The 14878-nt window shown below is 49.2% G+C and overlaps 1 protein-coding gene across 6 annotated transcripts in view; it reads right to left on the reverse strand.

The window, feature by feature from the left end:
- LOC137640035 (dnaJ homolog subfamily C member 28) overlaps positions 1-14878 on the reverse strand; it is a 379044-nt gene that overhangs the window by 318562 nt on the left and 45604 nt on the right. For all 6 annotated transcript variants that reach the window (XR_011044297.1, XM_068372404.1, XM_068372406.1 and 3 more), the window contains exon 2: positions 9878-10006. Coding sequence is in view for 5 of the 6 variants with exons in the window: in XM_068372403.1 (XP_068228504.1) it covers positions 9878-10006 (129 nt within the window). In the remaining variant the exon portion in view is untranslated. The remainder of the gene's footprint in view (positions 1-9877; positions 10007-14878) is intronic.

Consider the following 14878-nt stretch of genomic DNA (forward strand, 5'->3'; position numbering starts at 1 on the left):
CCCTAGTGTAAACTCTGAAGGCGGGGAACGAGGAGTAGCAGGCACAAAATAATTCAGAAACTTTTCAGTAAAAACTCTTATGAGTTTTCTTTAAGTCAACCGAAGGATGAAGGATCTTAGGATCTTCTCCTACGAGAATTCCTCTAAAAGATAAGTAGGGGAAAGGAGATCGTCGATCCCTTCCTCCTGCAAGTCTCTAACCGAGGTAGAGACATCTTGTTTCCTAGGAGGCAACTCTTTAAGGTCCTGAATTCTGGCCTCAATGGGTCCAAGATCATTACGCCTGGTGTAACGATGTTCCAACGCTAGACGCTCACGGTCATTACGATCGGAACTAAGACGTTCACGATCTTGGCCTTCGGCTCGACTGGTGTACAGTAATCACAACGTCCGAGTCTTGATGCTCGACGTCTCGTCTAACTGCTTGACGTTCGGTGTCACGTCTAACTGCTTGATGCTCTGTGTCATACTTGACACTTGACGTCAAGTCCAACTGCTGGACACTTGACGCCATGCAACTGCTTGACCCTCGACGTCACGTCTAACTGCTTGACACTCGACGTCAAGTCCAACTGCTGGACGCTTGACGCCATGGAACTGGTTGACGCCATGGAACTGCTTGACGCTCGGCGCCACGTCTAAATGCTTGACACTCGGCGTCACGTCCAACTGCTTGACGCTCGATGTCACGTAACTGCTTGACGCTCGGCACCACGTGACTCTCGGAACAATAACGCTCGCAATTCAGACGCTCAGAACTATGACGTTCGCGTCTAGAACATTCGCTCATCCAACAAGAGAGACAAAGAAGTTGCACTCAGTTTCAAATATCGTATCAAACTCTTACAGCAGCGTTAGTAGCTTGCCGTCCAATGCTCTGACGCTCGGCGTTTCGTGTCATGACTTCCAACTACTCGACGCTTGGCGTGATGTAGTCCATTCCTTAACGCTTGGTGTCCTTCTTGACGCTAGCATTAACGTGTTAAGAATCTAAACGCTTAGCGTCATGACGAGCAACTCTCTTCTTGTCTAGCAGGAAGGGAAATACGTAAGACGCCAGCCCTGTCTGTGAGCCGAGTCAACCGACGGCGAAGATAACACTTTTACTTCGCCTTCCCACAGCGAGGGCGAGCGTTCTGGGAAGCGTTAACAGGAACGCTTGAGGGGACGTCTGCTCAGGCGGTAACGCCTCTCGTTTCCTTTTGCCGATCGACACTCCTTCTCCCAGGGGTTGGGGAGCTTGGAAGAGGTCTAAGGCTAGGAAAACAACAGGGTCGAGCAGACGCACCCTCCACTGACTGATTAAATTCACTGCACTAATTCAGCACTGAAAATTCCACTTTTTATACTCTTTCACATAAGACCATAATTAGACCTGCCCGCTGCGAGATATAATACTATTCTGCCAAGGGCTTGAATGAGAATGCAATAGGTTATCTAATTAATATTAGAATTCCCAAAATCGAAAAAAAAAAAATAAAGATACAAAGTATTTGTGAGACTGTATCAATTGTCATGAGAACTACGTAGCTTAAATTTAACTGTACGCTAGTTTTATTTAATCTCTGAAAATAGATTGATGATTATCTAAAGAAAATATACTAATAGGACAAATATTTTCTTAAAATAATATATTCCTTTTATCTTATAACAACTTTTGGTTTGTAAGTTAGTATTCACTTATCATTCTTTGCATAGAAAAAGAAAAGAATTTGCAAGACATACTACGTAGAACTACGTAGCTTACGTCATATGATTGTGACGTCATAGTGTTGGCGGAGTGTTTTCCTTCCACCATCATGTTTTTAAGAGTAGGTTCGTTATTTCTAGAGTAGGTGGAAAAAAAACTCCTAATCCTACCCCTTTCAAGCTACGAACATAGCCATCATAATCCAACCACTAACTCTCAGTCAAAATAAAACCAAACGAGCGAAAGCCAACAGTAAATTGTACATCACCAAGATAACTGCAATTATACAGGCTACAGCGAGTGAAAAATCCAAAGATGTTGCCGGCGTGAGCGGCAGGGAAGATCTGAAGAATCACTGGAATGGTTCCAGGTACCTGTCAAGAGGGCGCACTGGTGGTACACCTGACTGCCCAATCGGCGATTGCCACGAGTTTTGAAATTTCTGCCGGACGTCAGGGATGTATAGCTATATATATAACTACCGGGTAAGTCAGATGTTTAAAAATACAAATTACTTCCAAATACGACAAATTCGGAGATAATTTGTATTTTTCCTAACCATACAAACCTTAGCTATTTACATAGGGTATTACTTTCAGCGTAGCTGAAATGGCGAGCAATTAGATTTTTAACGAGGGTTAACTACCCCCGCGCTAGTTAGCAAGGGGGTAGGGGAGGGGTAGCTAGCTAACCCCCCCCCCACACACACACACACCGGTGAACTGATTCACTTCTCTTAGAGGTAGGACTTGACGGGGGACAGAGCTGGCGGGCAAATATGTGTAAATAGCTAAGGTTTGTATGGTTAGGAAAAATACAAATTATCTCCGAATTTGTCATTTGTTCCGTAACCGAAATACAAACCACGCTCTTTACATAGGGTGACTTAACCCCTAGGTAGGGTGGAAAGTCCCAGCCTTACTGGCTTTGGCTATACCCTTGAGTGAGCAGCACTTGAGAAAAGGAGTCCCTGCACCTCACAAGTTCCTTGCTTCGCAAGGGACGTGCGGCCAACGTAAGCTTGTGTGTGGAGGAACGAAGTGTGACTCGTCCTAGAAAGTTGACCTGAAGTCCTTTAGATGGAATTCTAGACTAGGACGTTCCCAATACCACCTCGTCAGGGTATGGGGGACGCGACAGTATTATATTAATACTAGGAACACAAGGAAGCATGGTTTACCTGCAGTGGTTTGAGGTCAGCTATGCAGAGAACCCAGGATGCTGCTTTCCCCAAGAGTGGGGAGGATGAAGAAAAGAGTAAGGGCCAGACATACTTTTTCATTCATGCAGTCTAAAACCAGGTAACAATGCCCTCAACCTTCTGCTACCTGTCCATTAAGGAGCCTGAGGTTAGACCAACTGTTGTGTAGCCACCACAGGGGCGATAGAAAACGTATCGAGGCTCCTGCGGGTCACGTCCTGCAGGTAGTGGGCTGTGAAGGTCATTTGACGCTTCCAGACCCCAGCTTGTAGCACCTGCGTCACCGAGAAGTTTCTCTTGAATGCCAGGGACGTTGTGATGCCTCTGACATCGTTCGCTCTAGGGCGACGTGACGGAGGAGGGTCCGGATTCAGGGCATGATGGAGGACCCTTCGAATCCCAGCTGAGATGGTATTCTTGGTGACCCTCTTCTTCATCCTTCCTGTGCTCACAACCAGGGCTTGCACGCAAGGACGAACTGCAGCTGTTCTTTTAAGATAACGCCTCAGACTCCTTACTGGGCATAGTAGGAGATGGTCTGGGTCATCTGTTACAGAACGGAGACTCGAAACCCTGAAGGAGTCGAACCGTGGGTCCAGAACTCCAGGGTTTTGAGTCTTAGCTGCAAACTCAGGGATGAACCTGAACGTTAAATCTCCCCATCCCCTTGAATGGGCGACGTTGTATGAAAGACCATGAAGTTCACTGACACACTTGGCTGAAGCCAAAGCGAGCAGGAACACCGTCTTCCAAGTCAGGTGTCGATCAGAAGCCTGGCGTAATGGTTCGAACGGAGGTCTCTTAAGAGCCCTGAGAACAGGAACCACGTTCCATGGAGGAGGTCTCACTTCCGACTGAGGGCAGGTAAGTTCGTAGCTTCGTATGAGCAAAGAAAGTTCCAGCGAGGAAAGAAAAGTATATTCTTTTCAGCCTGAAGGCCAGGCTTAAGGCTGAGCATTAGCCTTCACCGCCGAGGCCGAAAGGCGCATTTCTCCCACAAATATCCAAGAAACTCCGCTATTACTAGAATAGTGGCATCGAGACGAGAGATACATCTTCCACGACACCAACCACAGAAGACTCTCCACTTCGCCAGGTAGACCCCTGCAGATGATTTTCGCAGGTGTCGAGACATCCTTTCCGCAACTTGTTGCAAAAAGCCTCTCTCTGTGAGGAGATGCTGGATAGTCTCCAGGCAAGAAGCCAAAGCGATGCTATGGCTTTGTGGAAGATGTTGCAGTGTGGTTTTTTGAGTAGCTCATGTCGTGGAGGAAGATCTCTCGGGAGTTCCGTCAGGAGCTGCAGAAGGTCCGGGAACCACTCTGTATGATGCCATAGCGGAACTACTAAGGTCATTGACAGGTTGACCGATAGTCTGGTCTTGTTGAGTACCCTTCTCATCAGACCGAACGGTGGGAAGACGTAAAGGTCGATGTTGTCCCATTGTTGTTGGAAGGTAACTTGCCAGAGTGCCTTGGGGTCCGGGACTGGGGAACAGTGCAGCCGAAGCTTGAAGTTCAAATCTGTCGCGAACAGGTCCACAGTCGGGGAACCCCACAAAGGCAGGACTTTGTTGGCTACTAGGGGATCCCAAGATCACTCGGTACTCGCTATCTGCAATGCTCTGCTCAGACTGTCAGCGAGCACATTCCTCTTGTCCGGAACGAAGCGAGCCGATAGTGGAACCGAGTGGACTTCGGTCCATCTCAGTATCTCTACTGCAAGATGGGATAGCTGTTGTGAAAAGGTACCTCCCTGCTTATTGATATAAGCCACTACCGTGGTGTTGTCACTCACGACCACCACGGAGTGAGTCGCCAGGATCTGTTGGAATTGTTGAAGTGCCAGATATACGGCCTTCATTCTAGCAGATTTATCTGGAGGCACTTTCCTGATTCTGACCAGAGGCCTGAGATCCTATGGTTCAGAACGTGGGCCCCCCTCCCTTCTTTTGAAGAGTCCGAAGACAGCATCAAATCCGGGGGGAGGACGAGAAGATCCACTCCCCTTGAAGGTTAGCTCCGTCCCCCACCACTGAAGGTCCGTCCGTTCCGCCGGACCCATAGGGACCAGAATGTCCGGGGAATCGAGGCCTTGATTCCACCGGGACTTGAGCCGCCATTACAGGGATCTCATCCTGGGGCGGCCGTTTGGAACCAGACGGGTCAAGGGGGAAAAGGTGACGTAGGGGAGGAACCACGATTGGGCTGGAAGCTCTTCTCGTCCGAGGAAAGGATCTGTGACCCTCCTCAGCCTTGCTATCCTGTCGTCTGATGGAAAGGCTTTGTGGAGATTGGTGTCCAATATCATGCCTAGATATACCAGTCGTAGAAATGGAGGCAGAGAAGACTTCTCGGGATTTACCATGATCCCTAGATCTTGGCAACGTCCCAGAAGCTTGTCTCGGTGTCGAAGAAGGGTCGACTCCGAGTCTGCCAGGATCAGCCAGTCGTCCAGATAGCGGAGGAGACAGGATGCCGATCCTGTGTGTCCACGAAGATATCAGGGTGGACACTGGTGAATACCTGAGGTGCTGTGGAGAGACCGCACACAGCCCCTTGAACTGGTGGATCTTGTTGTCTAGGCTGAACCTAAAGTACTTCCTGGAAGACGGATGGATTGGGATCTGGAAGTATGCGTCCTTCCGATCCAGTGTACACATGAAGTCTTGCGGTCTCACTGCAAGTCTGACCATGTCTGCTGTCTTCATGAGCCTACTTTACGAGAAAGGGTCGACTGAGGGAGCCTGGGAAGCCGTCGACGACCTCCTGGAGAGCATTCTTCTTGAGCAGGGTCTTGAATTCTGCCTGAAGGGCTAGCCCCTTTACCCATCCCATGGCATAGGAGTCAACGCCACTGGATTCGCTGTCAGGGACGGAAGAGACGTTAAGAACGGGACGCGATATTCCTGACTGATCACGGAGATCGTCCAGGAATCGGACTCGAGTTGCTGCCACCTGAATGCGCAACTTGCCGGCATCCCCCCACTGGTGGACATGCAGGGGGATTGCCAATCCTAGAGCTCGCGGCCTTGGCCACTCCCTCTAGGATTCTTGCCTTCCCTGGAGGACTTCACGCCCTCCTTGTCTCTGACAGGAAAGGGCTACTGGTTGGACACGTTCGTCTTTGCTGCCGCTACCGGTTTCGTCGTCTTGGATTGGCGAGGTTGTTGAGGTGCTGGAGGTTTGTAGGGCTTATATGTAAGAGCCCTTTGGAGAAGAGAATCGTGGTTCAATTTCTTCCACCTCTCAGCTGCCTGTTCCGTACCCTTGGGCTCAAACAGACTCTTTCCCAAGATGGAAGAGTGTCTGAGCCTACAGGTATCCACGGCTGGAACCTTCGAGTGGTACCTCTCGGCCACTGCATCACGTTGTTTCAAGATCGAGTTTGCCCACAAGTTTGAAACTTAGTGGGCCAGAAACTCGATGGTACGTGTGCCCAAGAGGAGGAAGGTCACCAGGGCTTTCCTGATGCTCTCCTTGGACAGATCCTCGGGTCGCAGCAGAATGCCCAGAGACCCTAGCCAGACATCCAGCCACGAAGTGGCCTTTACAGTATGGCAAAACCACGACCTTTTCCTGACTCAGGAACTCTATTGTCGAGAATGTCACCTGCCGGCCGGCTAGAGAGTCTCTCAAGAGAGACTCCCCTGGAAAGCTCTTCCACGAAGTGGTGCTCTGAATCATGCTGCTCTCTTCCTGGTAAACTGGCAGCAAAGTCACTCTACCCAGGGTTCTACTTGGGGGAACTCTTAGAGTCCTTCGATTCCCTCCTAGGAGGGATACGTAACTCCAACAAAGAAGTCTGAGGGCTCTTCTCTCCCTAACACAGGACGATTCTCCTGCTCGAGGTGGGGTTTCTCCCATTGGTGCGGTGGGAGAAGGTCTCACCTTGGTAGAGGGAGTGCGCTGGTGCTCGCTGGAAGGGAAATCCCCGGGGGGCACGCGCGAGAGACGCTGGCGCTCGCGCGATGGGAAAAATCCAGGGGTCGCGCCCGAGAAACCGTTGAAAACATTCTCGCGCGGGTGCGCGGGCGAGACATCATTGGGTGAGCAGGAATCAGATTGAAGAGCCCGTGAAAAATGTCGGTGCGTGGGCGGGGCTGTCAGCGCGCACGCGTACAAGGTTGTTGGCGCTTGAAGATCGTCGGTGCTTGTGCGTGAAAGAAGATCAAAAGCGCTAAAGATCGACGGCGCTGAAAGATTGTCGGCACTTGAGCACGCAAGAAGATCGTCTGCGTTTGCGCGCGCAAGAAGATCGTCGGCGCTTGCGCGCGTAAGAAGATTGTCGGCGCTTGTGCACGTAAGAAGATCGTCGGCGCTTGCGCGCGTAAGAAGATCGTTGGCGCGGGGAACCATAGGAGCCTGAGCGCGAACGATAGTCGGAGCTTACGTGCGTAGGAAGATCGTCAGCGCTAGCGTGCCAAAGAAGATCGTTCGCCAAGGAGATCGTCGGAGCTTGACGATCGTCAAGCGCATAAGAAGATCGACGGCGCTCGAAGATCGTCGGCGCTTGCGCGCGTAAGAAGATCGTCAGCGCTCGCTCGTGAGAGAAGATCGTCGGCCAAGATGATCGTCGGCGCTTGAAGATCGTCGGCGCTTGCGCGCGTAAGAAGATCGTCGGCCCTTACACGCGTAAGAAGATCGTCGGCGCTAGCACGCAAAAGAAGATCGTCAGCGCTAGCGTGTGAACGAAGATCATCGGCGCTTGCGCGCGTAAGAAGATCATTAGCGCTCGCTCGTGAAGAAGATCGTCGGCGCTTTGAAGATCGTCGACGCTCGAAGATCATCAGCGCTTGCGCGCCTAAGAAGATCGTCGGCGCTAGCGCGCAAAAGAAGATCGTCGAGCGCGCAAGCCCGCTAGGATGAAGGACGATCCAGAACTGGGACGATCAGGACTGGAACAGGATTCCCTGGATGGAAATCTCAGGAACAGCAGGAACAGTAGGCGAGCGCTTGTGCGCAAATGCGCGCGAGCGCGCAGGAAAACATTAGAGCGCAGGGCGATACCTGGCACTTAAGGGGCTTACTCACAGTGTGAGAAAGCCCCTTTTGCCCCGAAGGGACCGGTGCCCGTTGGAAAACGGGGTGCGTAGGCGCCCACAGCGTCAGCAGCCAGGAACGGAGACAGCAGGTCAGCAGGACTAGGAGATGGCGAACTGCGGAGAGGTCCCGAACCGCTGGCTGATCTGAACAGGAACAGTCCTCCGAAGAGGAGTCTCTATGAGTGGTCTCTCTCGCGAACGAGAGAGGTGAACACTTCGTAGAAGAAACTAGAAGACACTGATGATGGCGCCCCATAGGGCCGTTGGATCAGCAAGCTGACCTATAAGGAGAAATCCTCCGAAGAGGAGTCCTTATGAGTGGCCTCCCTCGCGAACGAGAGAGGTCACAAGATCTTGCAGCTGCTCAGCCCCTTGAGCATAGCTGCAGGTGCGACCGCTCAGCCCCAAGAGCAAAGTCGCACGAAATTCCACGGTCGTGTCTTGCAACCGCTCAGCCCCTTGAGCATGGTTACAAGAGCGTTCGCTCAGCACCAAGAGCAAAACCGCCCGAGGACCAGGAAAAAACCATCCAGGAATTAATAAGGTAAGAGAAGTTCCCCCTCTGCAGGGGATAAAACTCATACCTGGGAAGGAAACCTCCCTCGGAAGGGAAGTTACCCACCCCTGGAGGCAAACCTCCGGAGTGTTCTAAGATGAAATAAAGAGCTGACAGTTGTCACGGGAGAACTTCTAAGAGAAGGGAACACGCCCATGATGACGTCCTAGAGAGGCGGCAGCAACAGCAGACTCCCAAGGCACAAACAAGGCAGCTCTGCTTCGTTGGCACATTAGGCAAACGAAGAAACCAGACCGTACTGGAAAAAAATAAAATAAATAATTACTTAACAAAAATTCCCCCAGGAGGAACTCCGCAGAGAAACCCTGAGGGAATAGAACATAAGAATTACAAATCAGGTATGTGCCCTCCTCCCCCACTGACATTCACGGGAGGAGGGGGAGGGCGGAGAACTGTAACAAAAACAGAATTATAACAGAATTATAAATATGTAATTCATTTAAGAATGTTCACAAAGAAAGAACAACTGAACCCCGAAGGGAAGTAATCTTTACAGAAGCTGAAAAGTTAACAAATAAAATTAGATTTCATTGAAAATAATTGAGACAAATAAACGGAATAGCAACTCAACCCGCAACGGGAAAGAAGCTACCGTAATAGTACGTAGTAGTAGTAAAAGGGTGAACGACCTCGAGTAGAGAGAGAGAGACCGTAGTCAATCTAAACTCCCACGTTCCCTTCGCTGAGAGTCCAAGTTCCCCACAGGGAAGGAGGAACAGCGGAGAAAACAGATGAATGGAGAAAGTCCAGCGATGACGATTCCCCACGGCGGCCGAATATCGGAAGCCGAAGGAACGACCGAAGGACCAAGAGACCGTTCCCCACGAAGTGCAACCGCGGTGGCCTGGGACTACGCGGTGACGTTGTCGTACACTACACAAACAGCCCAACACTGAAAAGGAAACTTACTAATTTCTATACTCAAATATAGACATAAACATAAAGAATGTTTACATATATATTAAGTATAAGAAAAGTAAGTAATTAAGTAAAGACAAAACATTAATGGCTGCCAAGCGAGGGCGGGAGAAGACACGTCTGCCCACCGCCCGAGCCAAAAGCGAAGTGAATCAGTTCACCGGTGTGTGGGGGGGGGGTAGCTAGCTACCCCTACCCTACCCCCTTGCCAACTAGCGCGGGTGTAGTTAACCCTCATTGAAAATCTAATGGCTCGCCATTTCAGCTACGCCGAAAGTAATACCCTATGTAAATAGCGTGGTTTGTATTTCAGTTACGGAACAATTGTCATTTTGTAGGACAAAAGGTTCATATATATGAGTAGGAATGCCATTGGGGTGCAAGAGTATTATAAATACCATATAACTAAACCCATCTACAAACTAAGAAGAAAATACATAAACTTACTGCATATGGATTGACATTGGAATGTACTGCACTTCTCATTGCCAAATATTGAGTTGTCGAATACTGAGAGTACCTGAGAAAAAATGCCTCAGCTGCCAGTGACTTCCCTCTTAGAGTAAGCATAGTGACCTAGTAGAACAAAATAAGTATTACATTATTGTATGTACACATTCATTTCCATAATAATATAACAAATTTTTCTAAGTAATATAAAAAATTTGGAAGTAATTTGTATTTTTCCTAATGATACAAACCTGTAGCTATTTATAGGGGATATCACTTTTGGCGAAGCTGAAAGACAAGCCATTAGACTTTAAGCGAGGGTTAACCACCCACTTGCTAGTTAGTGGGGGGGAGGGGGGGAGTAGTACCTACCCCGCTCACTGACACACCTGGGCTATGAACGCACTTTGCCTGTAGGTAGGACTTCAAGGGGGATAGGCGCTGGCAGGCCAATTTGTATATGACAAATTCAGAGACAATTTGTATTTTTCTTAACTATACAAACCTTAGCTATTTAATAGGGCTTATTACTTTCGGCGTAGCTGAAATGACGAACCATTAGAATTTTAACATGGGTTTACTACCCCACCGCTAGTTAGCGAGGGGGTAAGGAGGGTAGCCTGCTACCCCGCCCCCCCTCACACACACCTGTGCTTGAGCTCACTTTGCTTGGAGGTAGGACTTCAAGGGGGATAGGGCTGGCGGGCAAGTTTGATTAAATAGCTAAGGTTTGTATAGTTAGGAAAAATACAAATTATCTACGAATTTGCCATTTGTTCAGTAACTGACATACAAACCATGCTATTTGATAGAGGTGACTCACCCATTAGGAAGGGTGGAAAGTCCCTGCCAGTACTGGCTTTTGGCTTTGCCCAGGGACTCAATATTTGAGTGTGTTTGCACTCAGTAATAAGGAGTCCCTGCACCCCGCTAGAACCTTGCTACGCAAGGACTGCGGCCTACGCAAGCTGTGTGTGAAGGTATAATAAAGTGTGACTCGTCCTAAGAAGCTAAGCTGTAGGCCTTTAGATGGAAACTTTAGGCTAGGACTCTCCCAATACCACCTCGTCAGGGTATGGGGACGTGACAGTATTATCTTAATACTAGGAACACAAGGAAACTTGGTTTACCTGCAGTGGTTCGAAGTCAGCTGTGCAGAGAACCCAGGATGCTGCTTTTCCCAAGAGAGGGGAGATGAAGAAAAGAATAAGGGCCAGACAAACCTTTTCATTCATACAGATTAAGACCGGGTAACAATGCCCTCAACCTTCTGCTACTAGTCCACTAAGGAGCCTGAGGTTTTAAACCAGCTGTTGTGCAGCCACCACAGGGCCAATAGAAAAGTTATCGAGCCTCCTGTGGGTCACGTCTTGCAGGTAGTGGGCTGTGAAGGTCGTCTGACGCTTCCACACCCCAGCTTGAAGAACCTGCGTCACTGAGAAATTTTTCTTGAATGCCAGGGACGTAGCTACGCCCCTAACATCATGTGCTCTAGGGTGACGTCACGGAGGAGGGTCTGGATTCAGGGACAGGTGGATCACCCTACGAATCCATGCTGAGATGGTGCTCTTGGTGACCCTCCTCTTAGTCCTCCCAGTGCTAACAAACAATGCTTGCACCTGGAGACGGACTGCAGCCGTTCTTTTGAGATATAGCCTCAGACTCCTTACTGGGCACAGTAGGAGATGGTCTGGGTCATCTGTTACAGAACGAAGACTCGAAATCTGGAAGGAGTCGAACCGAGGGTCCGGCACCCCCGGATTTTGAGTCTTAGCAATAAACTCAAGGACAAATTTGAACGTTACCTCGCCACCTCCCCTTGAATGAGCGATGTCATATGAGAGACCATGAAGTTCACTGACTCGCTTGGCCGAAGCCAATGCTAGCAGGAATACCGTCTTCCAAGTTAGGTGGCGATCTGAAGCCCGGCATAATGGTTCATAGGGAGGTCTCTTATGAGACCTAAGAACTCGAACCACGTTCCATGGAGGAGGTCTCACTTCCGAATGAGGGCAGGTAAGTTCATAACTTTGTATGAGTAGGGAAAGTTCCAGCGAGGAAGAAATGTCCATTCCTTTGAGCCTGAAGGCTAGACTTGAGGCTGAGCGATAGCCTTTCACCGCCAAGACTGAAAGGCACATTTCTTCCCGCAAATACACGAGGAAACTCCGCTATTGCAGTATTAGTGGCATCGAGTGGAGAGATACCCCTTCCCCGACACCAACCACAGAAGACTTTCCACTTTGCCTGGTAGACAGATGCGGATGATTTTCGCAGATGCCCACACATCCTAATCGCAACTTGTTGCGAAAATCCCTTCTCAGCGAGGATATGCTGGATAGTCTCCAGGCGTGAAGTCATAGCGAAGCTACGGCTTTGTGGAAGATGTTGGCATGTGGTTGTCTGAGTAGATCGTGTCGCGGAGAGAGTTCTCTCGGAAGTTCCGTTAGGAGCTGCAGAAGGTCCGGAAACCATTCCGCGTGATACCATAGCGGAGCTATGAGGATCACTGAAAGATTGACCGATATTCTGGTCTTGTTGAGCACCCTCCTCATCAGACATAACGGGAAAGGCGTACACGTCGATGTTGTCCCACCGTTGTTGGAAGGCATCTTGCCAGAGAGCCTTGGGGTCTAGGGAGCAGTACAGCGGAAGCTTGAAGTTCAGCGCTGTCACGAACAGATCCACAGTCGGGGAACCCCACAAAGTCAGGACTTTGTTAGCTACTAGATGATCCAAAGACCACTCGGTACTCACTATCTGAGACGCTCTGCTCAGATTGTCGGCGAGCACATTTCTCTTGCCTGGAATGAAACGTGCCGATGGTGGAATCGAGTGGACTTCGGTCCATCTCAGTATCTCTACTGCAAGATGGGATAGCTGCTTTGAAAAGGTACCTCCTTGGTTGTTGATGTAAGCCACTACTGTGGTGTTGTCGTTCATCACCACCACAGAGTGACCCGCCAGGTATTGTTGGAACTGCTGAAGGGCCAAGAAAACGGCCTTCATCTCTAGAAGATTTATATGGAGGCACTTTTCTGATTCTGACCACAGGCCTGAGGTCCTGTGGTGTAGAACGTGGGCTCCCCACCCTTTCTTTGAGGCGTCCGAAAACAGCATCAAATCCGGGGGAAGGACGAGAAGATCCACTCCTCTTCATGGGTTCTCGTCTGTCACCCACCACTGGAGGTCCGTCTGTTCAGCAGGTCCCATAGGAATCATGACGTCCGGGGAATCGCAGCCTTGATTCCACCGGGACTTGAGTCGCCACTGGAGGGATCTCATCCTGAGGCGACCGTTGGGAACTAGACGAGCCAAGGATGAGAGGTGACCGAAGAGACGTAACCACGACTGGGCTGGAAGCTCTTCTTGTCTGAGGAAAGGGCTTGCGACCTCCTCAGCCTCGCTATCCTGTCGTCTGATGGGAAGGCTTTGTGGAGATTGGTTTGTGCCACGTCTTGACTAAACTTCTGGTTGCCTCTCCAAACCCTACAGAGAGTAGGGCGTGCTGCAAAAACAAATGTGGTTAGACAACGGGTAGGACCAAAAAATATAACAATACCCCTTGAAAATATAAATAATGCTTCTATACATGACTTTCTGTTATACAAAATAAATGAATTTGTTGCTTGCAAAATATGTAAACCTATTTAAAAAAAATTTAAATCTTTACAGAGAATATATGGAAAATCATTCTAGTACAGTACTGGGGCAGAATATCAGACATTATGACAAAAGGGAATTGATTATGATGGTTACTTTACAACATATAACGAAAAATTTTAAATTAGGAAATGGTTTGTATTTTCCCCAACTATTATTAAATTTTTCACAGAATGGGAGCTTCGGAGGAGGTTCGGGCAGCGGAAGAAGAGTCCTTGGAACCTTCCTTCTTCAAGGCAACCCTTGAAGGAAAACGGTCACGCTTAGGCTTCTTCTTACGCCGCCGGGCAAACCTCTCCCACTGGGAGGTAGGCCACTCCCTGCACTCACTACAGGTATTATCCCTTTCACACCGTTGACCTCGACACTGCGGACATAAGGAGTGAGGGTCCGTCTCGACCGACGACATGAACGTTCCACAAGGGCGGTTGGGGAGTCCAGGGCACTTCCGCATGATGGAAGTAAGGATGAGGCCAACTTCAAGCACACAAGCTGAAAGAAAAAGCAAAACAAAATTAAGGCTGTCAATAATGCGAGGGCGAAGCAGAGACGTCTGCTCATCGCCCGAGCCAAAAGTGAAGTGAAGCAGTTCACCGGTGTGTGAGGGGGGGAGGGGTAGCTAGCTATTACTCCCCTACCCCCTTGCTAACTAGCGCGGGGGTAATTAACCCTCGTTAAAATTCTAATGGCTCATCATTCCAGCTACGCCGAAAGTAAAACCCCATGTAAATAGCGTGGTTTGTATTTCAGTTACGGAACAAATACAAATTATCTACGAATTTGTCATTTGTTCCGTAACTGGAATACAAACCACGCTATTTATTAGGGGTGACTCCCCCATTAGGAAGGGTGGACGTCCCTGACAATCTGCCTTTTGACTTTGCCCAGGGGCTCCTTATCTGAGTATGTTAGTACTCAGAAATAACGAGTCCCTGCCCTCGCTAAAACCTTGCTATGCAACGTCCGCAGCCTACGCAAGCTGTGTGTTGAGACGCGCAGAAGTATGACTGTCTAGGTAAAGTTATTCCGAGTCTATGTAGGAAAAATCTGATGTAACCAAGACTTTCCCAATACCACCACGCCAGGGTATGGGGACACAACAGTATTAGCTTAATACTAGGTACACAAGGAAGCATGGTTTATCTGCAGTGGTTTGAGGTCAGCTTATGCAGAGAATCCAGGATGCTGCTTTCCCCAAGAGAGGGTAGGATGAAAAAAAGAATAAGAGCCAGTCAAATCTTTTCATTCACGTAGACTAAAACCGGGTAACAATGCCCTCAACCTTCTGCTACTTGTCCAATAAGGAGCTTGAGGTATATAACCAGCTGTTGTGCA

This window comes from Palaemon carinicauda, chromosome 4 (assembly GCF_036898095.1).
Source record: "Palaemon carinicauda isolate YSFRI2023 chromosome 4, ASM3689809v2, whole genome shotgun sequence".
Taxonomy (NCBI): domain Eukaryota; kingdom Metazoa; phylum Arthropoda; class Malacostraca; order Decapoda; family Palaemonidae; genus Palaemon; species Palaemon carinicauda.